A 21,029-nucleotide genomic window follows, 5' to 3' on the forward strand; every position below is an offset into this window, starting at 1 on the left:
CAAGTGTGGTTGAAGGGGTTGATACATTGAGTAATATCAATATAATACTGTGCCGATGTAATTTTCTGGTTTTGATCCTTGTCCTATGGTTATGTGATATGTGGAAGCACTGAGAAAGGTCTATGGAAACATTATTATTTTTGTAAACTTTTGTCAGTTTGAAATTATTTCTAAGTAAAAAGTTTAAAAAGAAGGAATCGTCCAAGTCAAAACACAACAGAAAGATGTATTTAAAGTGCTGGGGGGGAAGTGTCATATCTCTCAAAAAGCGAAAAACAACAAAAAAAATCCTTCAAGACAAAATAAAGGGGTTTTTCAGAGAAATAAGAGCTGAGGAAGCTTACCACCTTCACTAAAGAAAAATTTTAAGTAGTTCTTTACAGAGAAATAAGATGTTTCTAGATGGAAACTAGGACATATTGATGCTTTTGAACTGTGGTGTTGGAGAAGACTTTTGAGAGTCCCCTGGAATGCAAGAGGATCCAACCAGTCCATCCTAAAGGAGATCAGTCCTGGGTGTTCATTGGAAGGACTGATGTTGAAGCTGAAACTCCAATACTTTGGCCACCCGATGCGAAGAGCTGACTCATTTGAAAAGACCCTAATGCTGGGAAGGATTGGGGCAGGAGGAGAAGGGGACGACAGAGGATGAGATGGTTGGATAGCATCACCGACTCGAGGGACCTGGGTTTGGGTAAACTCCGGGAGTTGGTGATGGACAGGGAGGCCTGGCATGCTGCGGTTCATGGGGTCACAAAGAATCGGACACAACTGAGTGACTGAACTGAACTGAAAGAAAGACTTTTAAGTAAATATTATTGGGACAACTGAATAGCCATTTGAAAAATGAAAAGGATACAATTAGACTCATTCTTCACACATAAGAATAAACTAAGAATCAGAGACCTAAATGAAAAATAAGAAAGAACTATATAAGTACTAGAAGAAAACATGGGTAAATTTCTCTGTAATTTAGGTAGAGAAAAAGGCTTCCCTACCATGACTCAAAGTCCGGATGAAATTTTTTAAAGGATTGAGAAATTTGCCCATATAAAATATTTTTAATTATTTGGTCAAAAATTCATAAGCAAAGTCAACAGAAGTGAAAACCTGAGAGAAGATATTTGCAAAATATGTCACTGATAAAGAGCTAATATCCCTAATATGTGGTGTTTCAACATGTGAAAATATGTTCAACCTCATTGATAAGAAAAATGCAAATTAAAACTACATTGAGATACCATTTCCTATTCACCAGATTGGCAAAAATGTGAGAGCTTTACAGGACACTCTACTGGTTGTAGGCAGTCATTTTCATACACTGCTAGTGTGAATGCCAGTTGCTGCTGCTAAGTCACTTCACTTGTGTCCGACTCTGTGCGACCCCATAGACAGCAGCCCACCAGGCTCCCCCGTCCCTGGGATTCTCCAGGCAAGAACACTGAAGTGGGTTGCCATTTCCTTTTCCAATGTATAAAAGTGAAAAGTTAAAGTGAAGTTGCTCAGTCATGTCCGACTCTTCAGGACCGCATGGACTGCAGCCTACCAGGCTCCTCCGTCCATGGGATTTTCCAGGCAAGAGTACTGGAGTGGGGTGCCATTTCCTTCTCCAGCGAATGCCAGTGGGTCCTTGTAAAAAGAAGGATAAACTAGAAGCTAATTAAATGGTTACTTGGAAGGGAAGGAGGAGGACAGAGTGGAAGAGATTGGGGGTAAGGAATAGCACTTCTCTTCATCGACCTTCTTATATGGTTTAGACTTTTAGAATAATGTTAATATTCTGTATATTCAAAAATAAAATTAAATGAACAAATGAGGAAAGCCCTAAAACCAAGTGAAAAGAAAACAAATGAATTCAAACATATTTCAAATAGATAATATAACTACATTAAAGGGGAGAAAAAGAATCAGTCCAAGGAACTTTTCAACATAATAGTTGGACAATATGCTTCATCACCTACTAGCAGGTGCAAGGTGTGTATACGCATGTCTGTGCACACACATACTCCCTTATGATGAACCATTGGCGATGATACGGTAATCCCAAGAACAAGAATATTCTTTTCTGTAAATAGTATCAAATTCTCAAGTTCAAGAAATTTAATATGGTTACAGTACCTGAAGCTACTATATATAAAGAGAAGAGAATAGTAAAACGTGGAAAATGTTTTAAAATTAGTGAACCTGGGTAAAGGGTTACAGAAGTTCTTTGCAACTACTCTTGCAATTTTAAAGTTTGAAATTATTTAAAGATAATTTTTTAAATTAAAAACTGAAACAAATGAATAATGAACCCCAGCACAAAACAAAAAGGAAAAGGACATGACCTCCCAGGTAGAAGGACCATCTCAGTGAAAACCTGTTGTCACACTAGGTGGCTGTACTGGTTAACTGCCTGGGAATCCAGAGGTCTGGGTTCAAATTCAAGCTGTGAATTTGTTCTGTGTTCTTGAACAAGTTTACTGACCTCTCTGATCAGCTGTTTCTTTATACTAAGGAAAACTTACTACCATGTCCCTCTGACTCAGATGTCCTTTTCCCTGAACCAAAGAGAAAGCCCATCCCAAGGAAAGAAAGCTAGGTTAGTTAACCTGTCATGCTAGGCAGATGTAGGTGCTAACCAGTCAAGCCCCTAGTTACCCGGAAGTTATCCCCATCTCGCTGATCACAGTAGCGCACTTGCCTGGACCATCAGCTTTCCAGCGCTGGAGATGGAGGGATGAACCTGCCATCTTGTTAGGTGTCACTGGAGCCGGGGGAGCCAGGGTGGAGGCAGCCTAGAGCAGGAGCAGGGAGTCAGAAGGCCAGGGCGGAGGGAGAGAGAGGCCACTTGGCAAACAGCGAACCATTTGCCCCACACGTGTGCATGTCGCAAGGATTTCTGAAGCTTTTTCTCTCTCCACACCCCACACTCACCCAAGCTTTCCTCTTGATCTGATCCGCGCTGAGCAGACTAACTGTGCTTCTCTGGTTCCTGAAGCCTGATTCTGCCAATACCTGGCTCTGGTTGTTTTTCAGACATTCAGCCCCTTGGGTCCTAGGACAAATTTGCTTTAGAAGCCCCTGGATCTCGCCCTCCGGGGTGGCTCCCGGAAGCACTGTGCTGCCTGCCTACCAAGCTGTTCCGTGAAGAACGGTACTGTCTCCTCTGAGTTGGTTCTGATCATCACACACTTTCCCATCAGATGTTTCCCAATCTCTCTCTCTGCAAAGGCTGGTGACAAGCTGAAATGAAATGCAGATGGGAAGTCAGGTGACCTGGCTGTATTCCGGCACCACCACAGGCAGGAAGGGCCTTAATGAGTATGGGCGTGCATTTTCTGGGCTCCCCTGGTGTCTCTACCAGGTGGGAAATAATCTACCTGCAATGCAGGAGACCCAGGCTCGATCCCTAGGTGGAGAAGGGAATGGCTACCCACTCCAGTATTCTTGCCTGCAGAATCTAATAGACTGAGGAGCCTGGTGGGCTACAGTCCATGGAGGTCACAAAGTCAGACACCACTGAGTGACTAATATTGACGTTTTTTTTTTTCCCCCCAGCATCTTCTCCTCTGACAAGTCCAAATCCAGGGTCTGGGCTTACTGCTGAGGTTCATTCTGGCTCTGAATTTATACAACAAATACCATTCATTAGCTCTTCCCACCAAGTAGCAAGCTCTTTACCGGCACTGCTTCGTTTTAAGCCTCACCGCAATCCTAACAGCTCAGCCCTGGGAGTCCCACTTTACAGATCAGGAAACTGAGGCAAGAAGAGGTTAAGGAGCTTGTTCAGGGCCACGCAGCTAGTGAAAGAGCTCACAGTTACAGGGGCAGGTATTGACCTTGATCTGCTGGGAGCAGTGCAGGACTCATCTTTGCTGAAGGTGGAGAACTTCCGAGCCACCCTTCCTGGGGGTCAGGACCCACCACCTTAGAAGCAATGTTGCCCAGAGTTCCTGGTTCCTGGGTGCTGCTGAGATATTCATGGGGCAGGGGCACAGTTTTGGCTACTTTATGGAGAAGGAAAAGCAAGTTCACAGAAGTTAGGTTGCATTCCTGAGGTCCAGCAGCCAGGAATTGGGAAGACTTGAGATTCAAGCCCAGGGGGTCTGACAGAGGCCCTTACACTCTTTCCAGTACATTCTGTTGCCTTCCTTACAAAGATCCGTTTCTGAAATTCCCGCAGAAGTTTTAAGAGACTCCCAAATGGTCAAATGCTCCATGATGACTTTTATGGCACCTCTGAATCCTCTGTGAGCGCTATGCTCCACACCCTTCAGGCTCACTAGTTCCTCCCAGGCATTTACCCCAGCAGAAACCCCCTCACCCCCAGCGAGAAGCAGCCCTGCCTTCTGGGTGCCAGCTGCCTCTCAGCTGCAGAACTCCAGGGACCTGAAGGAGAGGCTGGCTCCTGTGCTGAGCCCAGAACCCTGGCCCAGCCTCATCTGCCTGCACCCTTCACTTTGACTTCTTCAGGCAGCCATTCTCAACAGAGCAGGTACTTCCCCAGGGGAACCCTCTGGAAACTTGCTGGGGCATTTCTGATTTCCACAACCATTTGGAGCAGCGCTATTGGGTTTCCGTGAGTGCGGGCCAGACATGCCAGATATACTGGAAACACACAGGCCTGTTCCCCACGATGAAGTGGTGTCACGTGACTGCAATGTCCCGCTGCAAGTCCATGTGGGTGGGACATTTGAAAACTCCACTTTTAAATGATCTGAGCCTAGATTCTCACAGGGCCACAGGTAATTTAGCTCAGCTAAAAACGCCAATCCCCTCTCCCCACCAATTTTTAATTCCCATGGAATTTTCTATGAAAATAAATCAGAGGAAGATTTGTATTTTGTTTTTTGGGAACTGAACGTGCCTTGCCACTGCAGAAAACCTCATCACCGGTGGTGATCGTGGCTGTGGTGTGGAACGGCCAATACAACAGGTGTGCGGTAGAGAGCTCTCTCACCTGGTCCCACATCTGACGGTGTCACTACCGCTTCTAGTGTAGCATGCAGAGCATTTACGTACGAAAAGAAACGTTATGTTCTTATGGTTTCCTTTTCCCCTCCATATTATAAAGCATTATTATTATTTTTTAAATTTTGTGGGTGGATTCTATTAACTACAAATTTCACTTCAGTGTAGCAAAGGGCACATAAAATATTTATATCATAAAAAAAGAGTCTAATAGTCTGAGAGTTTTTGTCCTAAAGGGTCTACATCAGCCTTGACTTTGGGTGTTTGAGGATTTTAGTCTTACGAGTTCGTCGACCCGGTGAAGCAGAGAGTTGACCTTGAAATAGGCTCTGTATGGCTGGTGGTGATTAAAGGGCCTGTCTCTCCCACTGGGGGGGACTTCCCAGGTGGCACAGTGGTAAAGAATCCTCCTGCCAATGCAGGAAATGGGAGAGATGTGGGTTCAATCCCTGGGTGGGGAAGATCCCTTGGAGAAGGAAATGGTAACCCACTCCAGTATTCTTGCCTGGAGAATCCCCATGGACGGAGGAGCCTGGCGGGCTACAAACCATGGGGTTGCAAAGAGTTGGATACGACTTAGCAACTAAACAACAACAACAGCTCTCCCAGAGGACTGAAAAGTTCCCTGGGAGGTGTTGGGAGCAGGTCTTACTCATTTCTGCCTTCCCTCCTCACACGGAGCCCAGCTTTGAGTTGGGGACCCAGGAGGCCTCCGTGGGATCCAGCCCTTCCTTCCTGTGAGGTGTTCAGCGCCTGTAGCAGCTATGTCCCACGAGGAGCTGGATCTCACTGGGGTGCTGCCTGGGTTGCGAAGCAGATGCTCTCATGGAGGAATTGCCCAAGAGTCAGGGGTGCAGGATTGCAGGGGATTATGGGAAGCCTCTCTCTCCATCTTGGCTTTCCCAGAAACGCCACCATCTCCAAGCAGGATGTTAATCAGTAACAGCCCCATGAGAGGATCACACTTTGGAATAGCAAATATTTGCTGCAGGCTTTCGGCTACAAGCCCTAACCTTCTGTCTTTGCCCTGAATGAAGGACCTTCGCAGGCACAGGGGGGCCACTCACTGGTAAGAGCAGTAGATGAAAGGGAGGCTTCACAGTGTCTGCCTAACGAGGGTCGGGGAGAGAAGACCTTCTGTCCTCTCTGGGTGCATTCCCAGGGGAGGGGGTGGCAACCTGGGCAGCGCTGAGCCTTCATTCCTGGACTGGATGGGGTGGGCGAGGAGGTGGGGGAGCTAAGAGGGTTGTTGTAGACACAGGGGGCTTCCTCCGCAGAGAGGAGGCCAGCAGAAGAGGCTTTGTAGGCTTGAGATGTCATGCCCACAACACTCTGTGCAAGCCCCACATAGCTCCCTGGGCTTCTTCCCAGAGACCTGTCTGCCCAAGCAAGTGAGTCCCTGCTGCTTCTGGATTTGGGGGTGGGTTTGCAGCTCCAGGTACATTCAGGCCTGAAAAGTGGTGAGTGAGTGGTTGATTTCTTACTGCTCAGGTTTATTTAGGGTGCCACAGCTCTGTGCCATCCTTAAACAGAAAAAAAATTTTTTTAATTTTATTTATTTTTGGCTCTGGTGGGTCTTCATTGCTGCACGGACTTTTCTCTAGTTGTGGCAACCCGGGGCTACTCTCTAGTTGCAGTCCATGGACTTCTCACTGCAGTGGCTTCTCGTTGTGGAGTACGGGCTCTAGGCGGGCAGGCTTCAGTAGCTGTGGTATGTGGGCTCAGTAGTTGTGGCTCATGGGCTTAGTGGCTCCATGGCACATGGGATCTTCCCGGACCAGAGATTAAACCCATGTCTCCTACATTGGCAGGTGGGTTCTTCACTACTGAGCCACCTGGGAATCCCCTTAGAGAGTGAAAGTGTTAGTCATCCAGTAGTGTCCGACTCTTTGCAACCCCATGGATTATAGCCTGCCAGGCTCCTCTGTTCATGGTATTCTCCAGGCAAGAATACTGGAGTGAGTTGCCATTTTCTTCTCCAGGGGATCTTCCTAACCCAGGGATAGAACCTGGGTCTCCCACAATGCAGGCAAATTCTTTACCATCTGAGCCAACAGGGAAGCCCCTTAAACAAAATTAATGGCAATTATAATGAAGTGAAGATGAGTAGATTCAGGAATAGCAGAGGAATTGCAATTCAGGGCAAACTGGAAAACCATAGGCAGTTCCCAAAGACACAAAGGCCAGGCTGGCTTTTATTAGCTTCTGGGAGGAAGCTGGGGAGGGTTGTTTTGAATAAAAGCTCATTGGAGGAGAATGAGAGTTCAGAGTTATGGCAATTTCTTGTTGGCACCAGGTGGTGGGCAGTTTGCTGTTACTAAGGTATGTGGAAATCTTCTTTCTTCCTGCTGATCATGAATACTGAGATGAGTGGGAATGTGTGAGAACCCACCCTGCCATCTCCTTTTCCAGGGGATCTTCCCAACCCAGGGATCAAACCAGCATCCCCACATTGGCAGGCAGATTCTTTACTACTAGCACCACGTGGAAACCATCACAGACAGAAGTGACTCTGACTTTAAGAGTATCCTGCTGTGGGATTAATTTACAAAGGGGTGTGAAAGCCTGTGATATAATGAAGGCATGAGCCTGGGTACATTTGGTACACTCCAGCAGGTCTTTATCCAGCACATTTAATGCTGGAGTTACCTATGGAATGCAGGCTTGCCACTTAGAATTGGGCAGAGCTTCCTAAATGCTCACAGAAAACAGAGGAGTATTTCACTGAGTAAGGTCATGCCACTCAAGCTACGGAAAGAATGAGGCCCTGGATCCTATGACACTGTTTAGCAAAAGCCAAAAGCAATGTGCTGAGTCCCGGAGCCAGGGGTCATCTTGTTGCCCGTACAGCGAGGACACAGGCCTCTGCATCAACAAGAGGCCTGGGAACCTTACCCTGTCACCACATTTTGCTTCAGGTGGCCTGGCTCAGGGTGAGGGTCTCTGCTGATGGAAGCTCAGTGAGGCCTGCGGCCTCCCCTGCCCTGTGTGCGCTGCGCTGAGTGGTCCTGCCCCACCCAGGCCCTCCTGGGGCAGTGGGTTCAGAAGAGAGTGAGAGTGCCTCTCAGTGACCTTCCCAGCCAGCCTCTGGTGGTGTCAGCTGGTCACCAGGAGCCCCGTGTGCCCAAGGAGTTTATTCAGATGAAACTACAGGTGATCGGGAGCTAGGCTCTGTGCCCAAGGATGAGAGGGAGGCCAGCGAGGGGCCACTGGTGGGGAGCCTGGGGTTTGGAGACCCACTGCCCAAGCTGGAAGGCTGGCTCCGCTAGAACAGGCAACCTCGGGGTGGTCAGGAGGATGCACTTCACAGGTGAGGGTTAGGTGAGACCGTCCAAGCGGAGCTTAGCCCAGGCGCGAGTGGTCTGAATTGGCTCATCATCCGTTCCTATCCTGGGGGGCTCCAGGGAGAGTGAAGGCAGGAAGTCCTGAGAGGATCTCTGTGACTGGGCCCCACGGCTGGGCCGAGCGCTGTAGGGGAGGCACAGGGGTGTCTATCGCAGAATCAGGCAAACTCAGCACTCATCCTTGCCCCATGGCCACCCAGACCCTCTAAGTCCCCAACCCAAGGTGTCCCCAGGTCCAAGTCCCCACAGCCCAGCTTGGACGGGCTGTTGTATTGCCCAGCGATCCAGGGCAGCAAATGCAGCAAGCAGACAGTGAAAGGTCTGGGAAGACCTCCCGACTCCCGGCACTGCTGTGACCCACACCACATCCCCTCCCGCCCCTCCCTTCTTGGCTGCCTGTCACCCCCCTGGGAGGAAGTGGGATGAGTGAGGACAGCTGGGGGAGACCAGGAGCTGCCCGAGGGCCGGTCCCCGATGGAAACTCGAGGAGGTTTCTCTCCGTGAAATAAGACACCTCCCCTCCCACTGACTCAGGCGACAAACGTGACCCTACTTGCTCAGGGTTTCCCCTGCGCTGCCTCGGGGAGACAAGCCCCGACCCCCAGGAAGGAAGCGGGGTCATGGGAGGAGCTGTCCCAGTACCCAGGGAGGAGATAAGCATCAGAAGTTAAGGACAATCTCTGCCTTCTTTTCTCCCGAGGAAGACTTGCTGCTGACCGGGTGCCTCCCGGGCCTCCACGCTGCCCCGATGCGGGTGGTGCTGAGCCTCCTGCTAGCCTGCTTCCTGGCCCAGGCGTGGCTGGTACCCGGTTCCACCCTTGCTTCCCGCTCGCCAGAGGCCCAGGCAGGGCTGGAGACTCTGCTGACCCCCAGGGCCCAAAACAAGACCAGCCAGACCAGCGAGAGACTGTGGGCTCCAGAGGAGGAGGAGGAGGGAGAGGAAGACTCCCCCTGGCTGTCGGCTGAGGGGCAGAAGCTCTCCAGGGAGGCCTCCAACTTGGGGTTCAGCCTGCTACGTAAGATCTCCCTGAAGCATGATGGCAACGTGGTCTTCTCCCCACTTGGCCTGGCCTGGGCCATGGCAGCCTTGACTCTGGGGGCTGGGGGGCACAGCAGAGCCCAGCTGGAGGGACTCCTCTTGCAGGCCTTGAACCAGACCCGACCGCAACGCCTGCCTGCCCTCTTCAAGCAGCTGCGAGAGAGCCTCTCCCACAACCCAGAGCTGGGCCTGGCCCAGGGGAGTTTCGCCTTCATCCACAAGGACTTTGACATCAGAGAGACCTTCCTCAATCTCTCCAAGAGGTATTTCGATACAGAGTGTGTGACTGTGAATTTTCGCAACACTTCCCAGGCCAAAAGGCTCATGAATCATTACATGAACCAAGAGACGCAGGGGAAACTTCCCAAACTCTTTGATGAGATTAATCCTGACACCAAATTAATTCTTGTGGATTACATCTTGTTCAAAGGTACTTGGATAACATTCTACTCTTCCAGAGCCGTGGGTCTCTTCACCTGTCTCTTCCTTTCCTGCTGGGCCTGTGTCCGGTTGATGCCAAGGGATTTCCTAGGAACATGTTGTTCTCAGGTTTCACAAACAGATTGAAACATACATTGAACAGGTAGGATGTACCGGGCACAGTGCCAGACAGACAACGTGTCCATTTGATGCCCCTGCTCTGGAGGCCCTCATGCCTGCAGGGCTTACTGGTGATTTTCCAAGCATATCTACACAGCTCTCCTCCTTCTGACCTGGGGAACCTTCTGGGTTTTTTTTTTTTTTTTTAAAAAGCAGACCATCTGAGATATTTAGAGTTGCATCTTTGCTCCTTCACCTTCTACTTTGGTGACCTGGGGCAAATGACAAAATCCCTTATCCTCAGATTCTCCGTATAGAAAATGCAGACTTTCCCACCTACTGTAGAGAAGTGAGGCTCAGAGAGGTTGGCTAGATCAAGGTCACATGGTAAACGGCAGAAGCTGAACTCAGATGAGGGGTTCATCCCAGGTCCCTTCCACCCTGCCTTTCTTATGGAGCACTGGCCTCGCGTGGCCACCGTTGTAGCAGGAAGGTGACACTAGGGGACTTCCAATGTCTGGACGGAGGACTTTCATTGAGCCAGGCCAGACAGATATCTGTGCGTAGAGTCACACATCTGCATGCTGGCGGCCTCCTCTGGGTCATGCGGCTACTTGTTGACAAGGCGCCCCTCCCCTCAGAGCCTCACTGAGCACAGGATGGGTGGGAATGTCATCACGTCTGCCCCGGTGGCCTCTGTTTGCACACTGTATGCACCAAAGGAGTGGTCAGAGAGCCCTTCCTGCAGACAGGGCTGTGGCCAGGCCCAAAGTCTCCTCTGTCACTGTTCATTCGCTAAGTCATGTCTGACTCTCTGCGACCCCATGGACTGTAGCCCGCTAGGCTCCACTGTCCATGGGGTCCTCCCAGCAAGAATACTGGAGTGGGTTGCCATTTCCTTCTCCAAAAGTCTTCTCTAGGTTGGAGCTAACCAACCACAAGGGAGCGAGCATAGATGGAAGTGGGTCTTTCGGGCATCATTTGGAATGAGTGACTTTTGTTCACCCCGTGTTTTGTCCAGAACAGTGAGGGAGCCAGAGGTGGTTAGGAGACATCTCCTTGCTTTGGTGTGATTCCAGCAGGGCCGTTGGGCAGATCCGTGTGTGTATTTAATATTCATTTATTTTTGGCTGTGTCAGGTCTCTGTTCCGTCACGCTGCATAGTTGTGGCACTCGGGTTTAGTTGCCCCGCAGCATGTAGGAGCTTCCTGTGTCCCCTGCATTGGACCAGGGATCGAACCTGTGTCCCCTGCATTGGAAGGCAGATTTTTAACCACTGGACCACCAGGGAAGTCCCTGGATTCATATTTTGCCAGTTAGGAAAGAAGCCTGGGAAAGGCTGATCTTTGGGAAATTTATTCTAGCTGCCTGCATGCATGTATACTAAGTCGCTTCACTCATGTCCGATTTTGTGCGACCACATGGACTGTAGGCCCCCAGGCTCTTCTGTCCATGGGGATTCTCCAGACAAGAATACTGGAGTGGGTTGCCATGCTCTTCTCCTGACTGCCTGAGCTGTGGTCAAAACAAATCCAGTAAGGATACCTTTCCTAGTTGGGCAGAAAGGGGGACAGAACAGTGGCCCTTTATTACTTTGGCAAGAAGGATGCTTTGGGCGAGGGTCATTTCTATAATGAGTTCCTTTCTTACCTGTTCAGGGAAATGGCTGATTCCTTTTGACCCTGCTCTTACCGAAATGGATACTTTCTACCTGGACAAGTACAAGACAGTCAAGGTGCCCATGATGTACAGGTCAGGCAAGTTTGCCTCCACTTTTGACAAGCATTTTCGTTGCCATGTCCTCAAGCTGCCCTACCGAGGAAATGCCTCCATGCTGGTGGTCCTCATGGGGGGGATAGGTGACCATCTCACCCTTGAAGACTACTTGACCACAGACCTGGTGGACACGTGGCTCAGGAACATGAAAACCAGGTACAGCTCTCGTGTCGCCCGGCTCCAGCTCAGCCTCTCCTTCCCTGTGGGCCCTCACAATTTCGTTCTGTGCCTATCCTGCCCCACGGTGGGCTCCCTGATGGCAGGGGCTGCATTTGTCCTGTTTCCCACTCTGTCAGCATCTATCACAGTGCCTGGCTCCTCGTTCACTTGGCCAGTGCTTATCGAGGCTCCCCCACTTGTCAGGCATGTGATGCACGCACGATGCCAGCCCTCCTCAGGGAGTCACATTCTAGTGCGGTGCACGTGGGCACCAGGGAAGGCCAGACCAAGAAGGTAGGACGTAAGCAAACACTTACGATGAAGGAGGGCTGTGAGGGTGCCCTGGGGTAGAGAAGAGTTACAGGCGGAAGTGTGCAAGGGTTGGGAGGGTGCTTGGTGGGTTCAAGGCACAATGAGGTGGCCGGTGAGGCTGCAGCAGTTTGGAGATGACGTAGCAGGGAAACCTGCACCCGTCACCCAGGACTGTATGTTACAGGTCCTGGGAAAGACTTGGGCTTTTCCCAAAAGAGATGGGAAGCCACTGGAGCCAAGCTGAGTGGCAACATGGTCTGTGCTTGTTGAGAAAAGACACTGCGGCCATGTGGGAGGAGCAAGGGAACCAGTCACGTAGTCAGCGTAACCACCCAGATCAGGATGCTCGGAGTAGTGGCAGTGGAGGCAAGGAGGAGCAGCAGGTCCTGGATCTGTGAACCTGGAAGTCACAGGATTGGCCCATGGACTGGATGTGGGTGAGAGAGAAAGGGGGGAGTCAAAGATGAAGTTTTTGGCCTTAGCAACTGGAAGGATTTGCCACATACTGAAAAGGGAGACTGTGGGACGAACATGCCGAGGGGTATGTGCAAAAGTTGAGTTGGAAACAGCTGGATCAGAAATACCTACTAGCCGGATGGGGATATCAAAAAGGCAACAGTTGGGTGTCAACAGCTGGATCTGGTGTGTGCAGGGTGAGGTCCAGGCTCAGCAGTCAGCAGCACATAAATGGAACCATGAGACCAGAGGGAGGGGGCTGAGCACAGAGAGCAGGGGCAGGAGCACAGGGCAGGCTCGAAAATGCTTGTGGAATAAATTAATCCACCCATCAGGGTACAAGGAAGTCAGCGCCAGTCAGGAGGCCAAGGCGATGCCTCCTGAATCCGTCACTCTAGAATCTGACACAGAGGGGAGTCCAGCTAAAGGTCCCAGTGTTCATTTTATCTTCATTCCTCTTCTTCAAATCCTTAGAGCCTAGCAAAGGACTTCAAAGTAGTTAAGCCCTCAACAAATGTTTAGGTGAATCAATTTCTAAATCAGTCTTCAAGACCTACAATGTCCTCAGTTACACTCCAGTGTGACAGCCCTGCCCAACTCCACAAGAGCGGAAGAAAGAAGGGTTGAGGGAGCAAAAGGAAATGAATATTCATTGAGTCTCTACTCCACACCATTGTTCTGGGTGCTTAACACATGTTAGGTCATTGACTCCTCTGAAGAACACTGTGAAATCGGTGTTGGTATTTTAGCTGTACTTCACAGATGAAGACATTCGGACTTCTTTAAGACTAATTTAGTACCAATTAGTTGTTTACATTCTTTTATTTTTGAGTCACAGAACCCATCTTTCTAAACAAAGGGTAAGAACTCCAATGTATATCTTTATAGGTGGCATAGAAAGACCTGAATAAGCTTTTTGGCCAACCCAATATAGCTAGACAGATAGGCAGAGAGATAGACAGATAGATAAATATCAGAGTTTCTCTGGCTAAAAAATAGGTAGGGGGTTGACAATTTCCTTCGTTCCCCTCCCCCTGTCCATTCCCAGACTCCCAAGTTTCTCCTGGAATCCCGGGAGTCTGCAGAATAGGGACTGAAAACAGCCATCCTCCAGGAGTCTGCAGGATTCATGACAGGAGGTATTTGGTTGGGTTGTTTTTAAGATATAGGGAAATGGATACAAAGTGTGGCATCTTTCCTTAAAGAGAATGTGAGTCATTGACTGAGAAATAAAACTGTGGTTTCCTGAAGCACAAGTAATATATATTTGATAAGTCAGAACTCTCTTCTCTGAGTCAGACCATTACAAAAGAGCAGAATGAGCTACAGTCAACTGAAGGAGACTTGTTACTAGGAATAATCTTGGAGGAAGGTGAAAAGAAGGTGTGACCTTTTTAGTGTTCAGAATCCACGGTTTTTGTCTACGGTTCACCATTATATGTACTTGTACCACAGAAAAATGGAAGTTTTCTTTCCAAAGTTCAAGTTAGACCAGAAGTATAAGATGCATGAGCTGCTTAAACAGATGGGAATCCAAAGAATCTTCTTACCCTGGGCTGACCTGAGTGATCTCGCAGTTACTGAAAGAAATCTGAAAGTTTCCAAGGTAAGTCAGACTCTTTCAGGGGGGTCCAAGAGAACAAATATTTTTCCATCCCACTGAATGTCAATAAAAGGCTGAGTTGTAGTAGAAAAGTGAAAGCCACTCAGTCATGTCTGACTCTTTGCGAGCCCATGGACTATATTGTCCATGGAATTCTCCAGGCCAGAATACTGGAGTGAATAGCCGTTCCGTTCTCCAGGGGATCTTCCCAACCCAGGGATGGAACCCAGGTCTCCCGCATTGTAGGTGGATTCTTTACCAGCTGAGCCACAAGGGAAGCCTTGAAGTAGAAAATTAGATTAAAATTCCCAAAGACTTGAAACAGTGCCCAAGCTGGATGTTTGAAGAATTTGGAGCTACTTTATTAAAACATCTGTTTAACTAATTTATGTAGAGCTCCCTCTCTTCTCTCTCAAGTGCTTAAGGAGAAATTTACCCCAAAATCGAACTGGTTCACAGATTCACTTAGAATTCCATGAAACTGCACCACCTTACCATTTTATTCATTTATTTGGCGGGGGGGTGGGGAGGGAGGCTGCACTCTGCAGCATGTGGGATCTTACTTTCCTGACCATGAATTAAACCCATACTCCCTACAGTGGAAGGATCATCTTAACCACTTGACTGCCAGTGAAGTCCACTGCTTTGGAGAGGGACGAAAACCCCAGAGGTTATCTAACTTCCCGCCTCTTGTGAAAACCCCCTCTGATATATCCCTACAAAACAATCTTCCAGTTTTGTTTTTTAACGTTTCCAGTGACAAGGAATTTATTTGAAAAGCAGCTCAATCTACAAATAGCTAAAACTGTTTTTGAGTTTTATTCATATATATATTTTGACGTGTAATTCCCCCGACTTACATTCTTTGTCCCTAGTTCTGCCTCTACAGCATCCAACACACACATTTCTGCTACAAACACATGAAAGATTGAAGAAATGTATTTCGGTTTTAGAGTTTAAATTGTAAATTATTGCTATTCTCCCTTTGTTTACTCCAGGAAGGGAATTTTCACTCCAGGAACTTAAGAGAATGTCTAGATGTTATTATTAATACACTGTTTTCATTACCTCCTTTTAGAATAATTACACAGGTCCATTACTCACATTACATGAGGTCCTTGGACAAAAGGGCCTCGCAAACAGGACGGGTGGCCTATATCCAGGCCACCTGAGTTCAGAAAGACTTCAGGGACCCAGAGGCTTGCTCCAGGGGACACCTTAGGGTGGTATCAGATTCTAGGAAACTGCTACAGAAGAATAACCACATTCCTGCCCCACCTCCCCCCAGCTGCCTTCCTGTCAGAAAGAAGGTCAAAGTTCTCAGGGGTTCCAGACAGCTTGAAATCCCTTCCAGGAGGAATATCAGCTCAGTTCAAAAATCAGTAACAGTTTCCTGGTGGTCCACTGGTTAAGACTCCACACTTCCAATGCAGGGGGCCTGGGTTCAATCCCTGCTCAGGGAACTAGATTCCACATGCTGCAACTAAGGATTTACATGCCCTTGCATGTATAGCTAAGACCCGGTACAGCCAAATGAATAAATATATATTTTTAAAAATCAGTAGCACAAAGTGCATGCTCAGTAAGTATCTGTTGATTTGATCCATGTGTGTGTGAACTGGCCAGCCACAGAGTCCCCTGGTCCCTGGCCATAATGAATTTCACAATCAGGTTCCTGATGTCTCCTGGTGTTTGGGGGGCTTTTGAGGCAGTTGCTAGGGCAACCTCAGACTATTCCTCCCTGCAGATGAGCCCTGTACCAGTACATCCCGAGAGCACAGCCCTGTCGGTAAGGACCATAACAGAAAGCGTTCAGGGGTTCAGCGAATTCCCCTCGTCTCCATGGGCACACAAATGGTCTTCCACATATTTCCTTTCCTAGGTTCTACAAAGAGCAATGATTGAGGTGGATGAAGAAGGTACTGAGGCAATGGCGGGAACCCTATCAGAAATCATTGCTTATTACATGCCTCCCATCATCAGAGTGGATCGGCCATTTCTCTTTATCATCTATGAAGAAACCTCCAGAACCATGCTATTTCTAGGCCGGGTGGTGAATCCGACTCTCCTGTGATTTACGTGCAAGTCCTTGGAGCTACAGCGATGCTGGATCCGAGGTGTCTGAACCCACACAGGACACTGGCACTAGGTGTCCCTCCCCCTTGTCCTCAAGTGCTAGTTTGAGCCATTCTTAGATAGATCTGCATATGAAATTCAAGCTTATTTTTAGGAGATGTTTGTATGAGCTGGCCGTTATTTTAAGCCTGTTTCTAAAAGCCTATGTTATTAACTGAAACCATCTTGGTATCTGGACTTAGTAGAACTCTATTTCAAGATGAAGTCTTTGGGAAGAAGACAAGTACACAGTGTCCATGGGTCGTACGCTTCACTCCCTTTACTGCTCCCTGGTGCAAATTAATCTACTATAGAATAATTTCTTGGCAACTAAAATTAGAAAAAAAGAGCTGTAGTCAGGCCTGATCACAGCATCTGCCGCCATGTGGCTTTGTTTACGCCATGGAGCCATTAACTGAGCTATAGATCTTCCAGTTCAATCTCTTTAATTTTTTCATACAAAGCCAAGAAATGGGAAACCAGAGAAAGGGCCACAGTAGGCTTTCATGGGGCTTCCCAGGTAGCGCTAGTGGTAAAGAACCCGCCGGCCAACGCAAGAGACATTAAGAGACTCGAGTTCAATCCCTGGGTTGGGGAAGAGCCCCTGGAGGAAGGCATGGCAACCCACTCCAGTATTCTTGCCTGGAGAATCCCCAGGGGAGCCTGGTGGGCCACAGTCCATAGGGTCACAAAGAGTCGGACACAACTGAGCACAGATGGATGCACACAAGGCTTTCATGGGCCCCAGGCCCTTTGCCTTTGTGGAGTCCTTCTTCCATTTTATATATACACATACATGTATACATATATGTGTATATACATATATACACACATGCACATACACACACACATATGTGTGTGCATAATAAAAATATTTTATGACTGTGTTTGTATAAAGATGAATATATTCTGGGTTATATCTATCTTTATACTAATGCAAAGCATGGAACTTGCTTATAGCAAGAAGTAAGACATCTTCATGGGTCCCTGAAAGTATTGTGGGCTTGACGTCCTATGCCTACAGCATCTAATGGAGAAATCATACAGGGCATCTCAGAGTCAGGGCCCTGCCACTCACGACTCCAGTCCCCAAGCCGACTCTACTCTTTCTTCTTTCTGTCTAAAGCATCTCATGGGGTGCAGTTCAACAGGCGGCATGTGCTCATGTCTCAGTTACTTAGTCGTTGTGATTAAATAGAATGGGACTGTCCCAAGGTTCAAAGAAAGATAACAAAACAGTTTTTGAGCCTGTTGTCTTCTGTTATAGAGACAAGAAAATATTTTAGGAGTAAATTCAGAGACTCAGGAGTAGAGTTAACTATTTTTGGAATGTCAACTAGGTTGACTAACCACCTAATTGGATTTTTGTTTGCTAGCCAATTTAAATGTACTTAGATTTACTGTATTAGTTATTCCTCTTATTACAACAGACAGATTTATGTGAATAGTACCTAATGTGAATAGATAATAAGCTGCAGTCTAGAGACTGACTCTTTATCATTCTAAAACCTGGACATTAGTTCATTCCTGTATGCCCTCCCACATGCACTAACTGGTATCGGTAAGCCAGTCAACTCTAGGGCCTAGAAAGAAACAAAAACAGAGGACTAACTTCAGCTGACATCCTGAAGTGACTTGTTACTATTCAATTATCGAGGTTCATTTGTAGAAAAATAGCAGAAAGAGAAATAAAAGAGGGCTCAGTCAAATTACTCATGTTTTTAGAAATGAAATCTAGAGAAGAAAGCCACAACACCCTCTGAAATAAACTGTTTAGAGAACACAATACCCTCTGAAATAAATATGGCCAAACCCAGTGATAAAAAGGTTCATTATTATCAAAGGATCCATAGAACATATATTCAAATTCTTGCCTTCTCTGCACATATTTGTACAAAACGATGATGACATGGGACAATGATATCTAACGCATTACTCTTTAAGGCAGAAAATGGCTCTATTCTCTATAAAAAAATTAGTATTTCCCCACATATGTTTAAGAAGCTCCAAGGATATTAGCTTTTCTAAATATGTATGCATGGTGAAAAAATGCAGATCAAGGAAAAATGTAACTGATCTTACAAAAAAATCTGTTTCAACCGAAGGGGAAAATTCTGAATATTCTAACAAAACTTCACTATGTTTAAGGGTCAGATTTTAAAAACTGTTCCTACACAGACACATACACACTCATACTCGCTTCCTAACACACATGCCACAACTGAGATCAGATTATTGAATTCATTTTATCTTCATGGTATAAACCCAAGTCAAGCTGAAGAGACTCTTCTATTTCAATTCAAATTATTTCACATATGCCACTGACTGTAGGTAAAATGGACTCACTCTTCCAGAAAAAGGCATCTTTATAAAGCCCAGGAAGTCAAGTAACAGAAATGATTTTTAAATGTGACGAGGTTATGGGAGCAAAGCTCTATATGCTCTTCTCTATTAAGTAAAATCTTTTTAGCTCTATTTCTGCCAGCAAGATTGATTCTACAGGTCTTTTTTTTTTTTTGCTTATAATGCTGATTAGTGATATTCTAGAACCTATCCTTAAAACTGCAAGTTTCCATAATTAACAGAGATGTCTCTATTTCTCTGCAGCTACAGTTAGAGAAAGATGTGTCTTTGTCATACAACTGGTTTAAAGGAACTATTTGATAAGCTGTTAGACTGAGAACTTTTACAAGAGTATCAATCATTTTTTCCGGTGGAAATTGAGATACATACGGATATTCATAAATGTCACGAACTTGTCTTTTGCTCTATGTATCTGTCCTTGGAAGTATAATTTTAACAAATATTTCAACAATTTTAGAAATTATCATGTTCTCTTGGAAAAAAAGAAAACCTCTAAACATAACCTTGATTGACTGTCTTAATTGATAATTTAGTGCCTAAGATAAGACTGCAACTGACTTCTGTAGATTTCTGAGCTTTATAGCATTAGTGACTTTTCTGTCAAATCACTTTCTTCTTCTCCTGCATGCATGGTGAAGAAAAGATCCTAACTCTGCTAAACTTATTATTGAACAAATAAACTAAAATTCTGCATTTTATTTAAAGTAACAGAGTCAATGCTGACTATGAACCAAAGTGCTAGAAAAACTGATGCTGCTCTGACATCCATTATGTACCCCCGAAGCTCTCTCCTAGAACATAATGTATTCAGTTCCACGTTAGTGATGTTAGTAGGAGACATCACTAACACGGTTAAGTGAAATCCACAAAGAATGTATGAACTAACCAGTATTGCCAAGCTTCTCATACCTAATCAATTTTTAACTACTGACAGAATGAATGGTCGAACAATTCCATTTACCTGATTGTCCTTCAATGAAAGATAATAAGCATCACTAAATAATAGCCGAAAAAGAGGCCATAGGTAAGGAAAGGGGGAAAACAAACACCATGAAAGCCTCATACTGAGTAGCTGTCCCCTGGGTGATTTTAGTTGATGTCTGTGCCCTTTTCTTATTCATTACTTAAAAAGAAACTGTCTTTAATTATAGAATAAAAACTGCAGAAAGGTATTTAAAACTGTTTTCACAAACACAGGTATCTCATTAACCTATGTTTTATTTTGAGTAAATTCATTATTCATTATTTCACATTATAAAAAGTAACCACACACGCATATGCATTCACAAATTAGATCATCTTTATCATACATCAGTCTATTTTTTTTTAAAAAACAAATATTTTCAATATCAATATAATTATATGCTGATTGCATTTTGAAATAGAGAAGCTGACAATAGCTTCATACGGTATATCTCAAGAACTGACATTTTTAAAATTAAGAACTGTATAGGTTCCACAGGCAAATTTTGATGGAAATAATAGCATTAGTACAAATAAATGCTGTTGACGTAGCTTAAGCATGATAGCTTGGAATAACAGTTGATTCAAACTAGATTCATCATTTCTAATTCAGTAAGGACAAATACAATCTAAAATGTAAACAACGTATTTATAAAATAAATTCTTCTAGGTAACAAAGGAAATCATCACTCTATTATTTTTAAGGTAGTTATAGCTAAAAGTTATCAGAAATCTTTGTAGAATTTTCATTGCCAAATTTTAATTTCGGAATGTCCAGGTACAACATCTTTTCACCACAATAGCAGGACTGATATAATTTCAGACAGCTGTTTGTACCCTATTTCAGTGTGACTTTTCTATTGGGCTTGGAGATTCGTGAGAAAATGCAGTGTCTTTTTTACTCCCAAGTCCCCCTCCAAGTGATTATCTAGGCAGGGTGATTTCAGTTGATTTGGGCCTTTCATACAATTTTTAAATGCTAAACTCTAGCACAGTTAAATAGATGGTTTCCTGCACAAATAAATGCAGACTTATCTCTTTTGTAGCAGTAGTTAAAGCACATATCTAATGTTGTTTTTCATTACACTTCACTATAACATTGGAATTCTGTAACCAGATTATTGTTCAAGAAATATATATTGTACCTCCTAGGGAATATAATTTCAAATATGGAACGTTTAACAACATCAGCTGCCATTATGTATCTCTTTCTTTTCCAGTCATCAACCATTGCTTTAGCTTTTGTCCATCAATCACATTATCTCCAGTTGTCTTTGTTTTGCCTCCTTCATCAAGGAGATGGCCTAAGGATTGGATTTTCTGGATTTTCTTTGACAGAAAGGAAGAAAGAAAGAGAGAAGAGAAGGAAGGGGGGGGGAAGGAGAAGAAAAAAGAAAACAAAACA

At 45.9% G+C, this 21,029-nt stretch overlaps 2 protein-coding genes across 6 annotated transcripts in view; one reads left to right on the forward strand and one right to left on the reverse strand.

Annotated features, from left to right (window-relative positions):
* The first annotated feature begins 8,874 nt into the window (after nt 1–8,874).
* On the forward strand, nt 8,875–19,357 carry SERPINA10 (serpin family A member 10). The gene is made up of 4 exons (XM_081552168.1): nt 8,875–9,766; nt 11,535–11,808; nt 14,035–14,185; nt 16,065–19,357. The coding sequence occupies exons 1-4, from the start codon at nt 9,046–9,048 to the stop codon at nt 16,254–16,256; spliced, it is 1,338 nt and encodes a 445-aa protein (XP_081408294.1). The 5' UTR covers nt 8,875–9,045; the 3' UTR covers nt 16,257–19,357.
* Nucleotides 19,358–19,861: 504 nt separating this feature from the next.
* The window catches only part of PPP4R4 (protein phosphatase 4 regulatory subunit 4), a 100,451-nt gene continuing 99,283 nt past the window's right edge, over nt 19,862–21,029 (reverse strand). For 3 of the 5 annotated variants that reach the window (XR_014071930.1, XM_081552165.1, XM_081552167.1), the window contains one exon: nt 19,862–20,953. Coding sequence is in view for 2 of the 5 variants with exons in the window: in XM_081552165.1 (XP_081408291.1) it covers nt 20,929–20,953 (25 nt within the window). In the remaining 3 variants the exon portion in view is untranslated. The remainder of the gene's footprint in view (nt 20,954–21,029) is intronic. The other 2 variants (XR_014071931.1, XM_081552166.1) reach the window with 1 other exon arrangement.

Source organism: Giraffa tippelskirchi, chromosome 12, assembly GCF_054371585.1.
Source record: "Giraffa tippelskirchi isolate mGirTip1 chromosome 12, T2T-mGirTip1v1.2.pri, whole genome shotgun sequence".
In the NCBI taxonomy this organism is placed as follows: domain Eukaryota; kingdom Metazoa; phylum Chordata; class Mammalia; order Artiodactyla; family Giraffidae; genus Giraffa; species Giraffa tippelskirchi.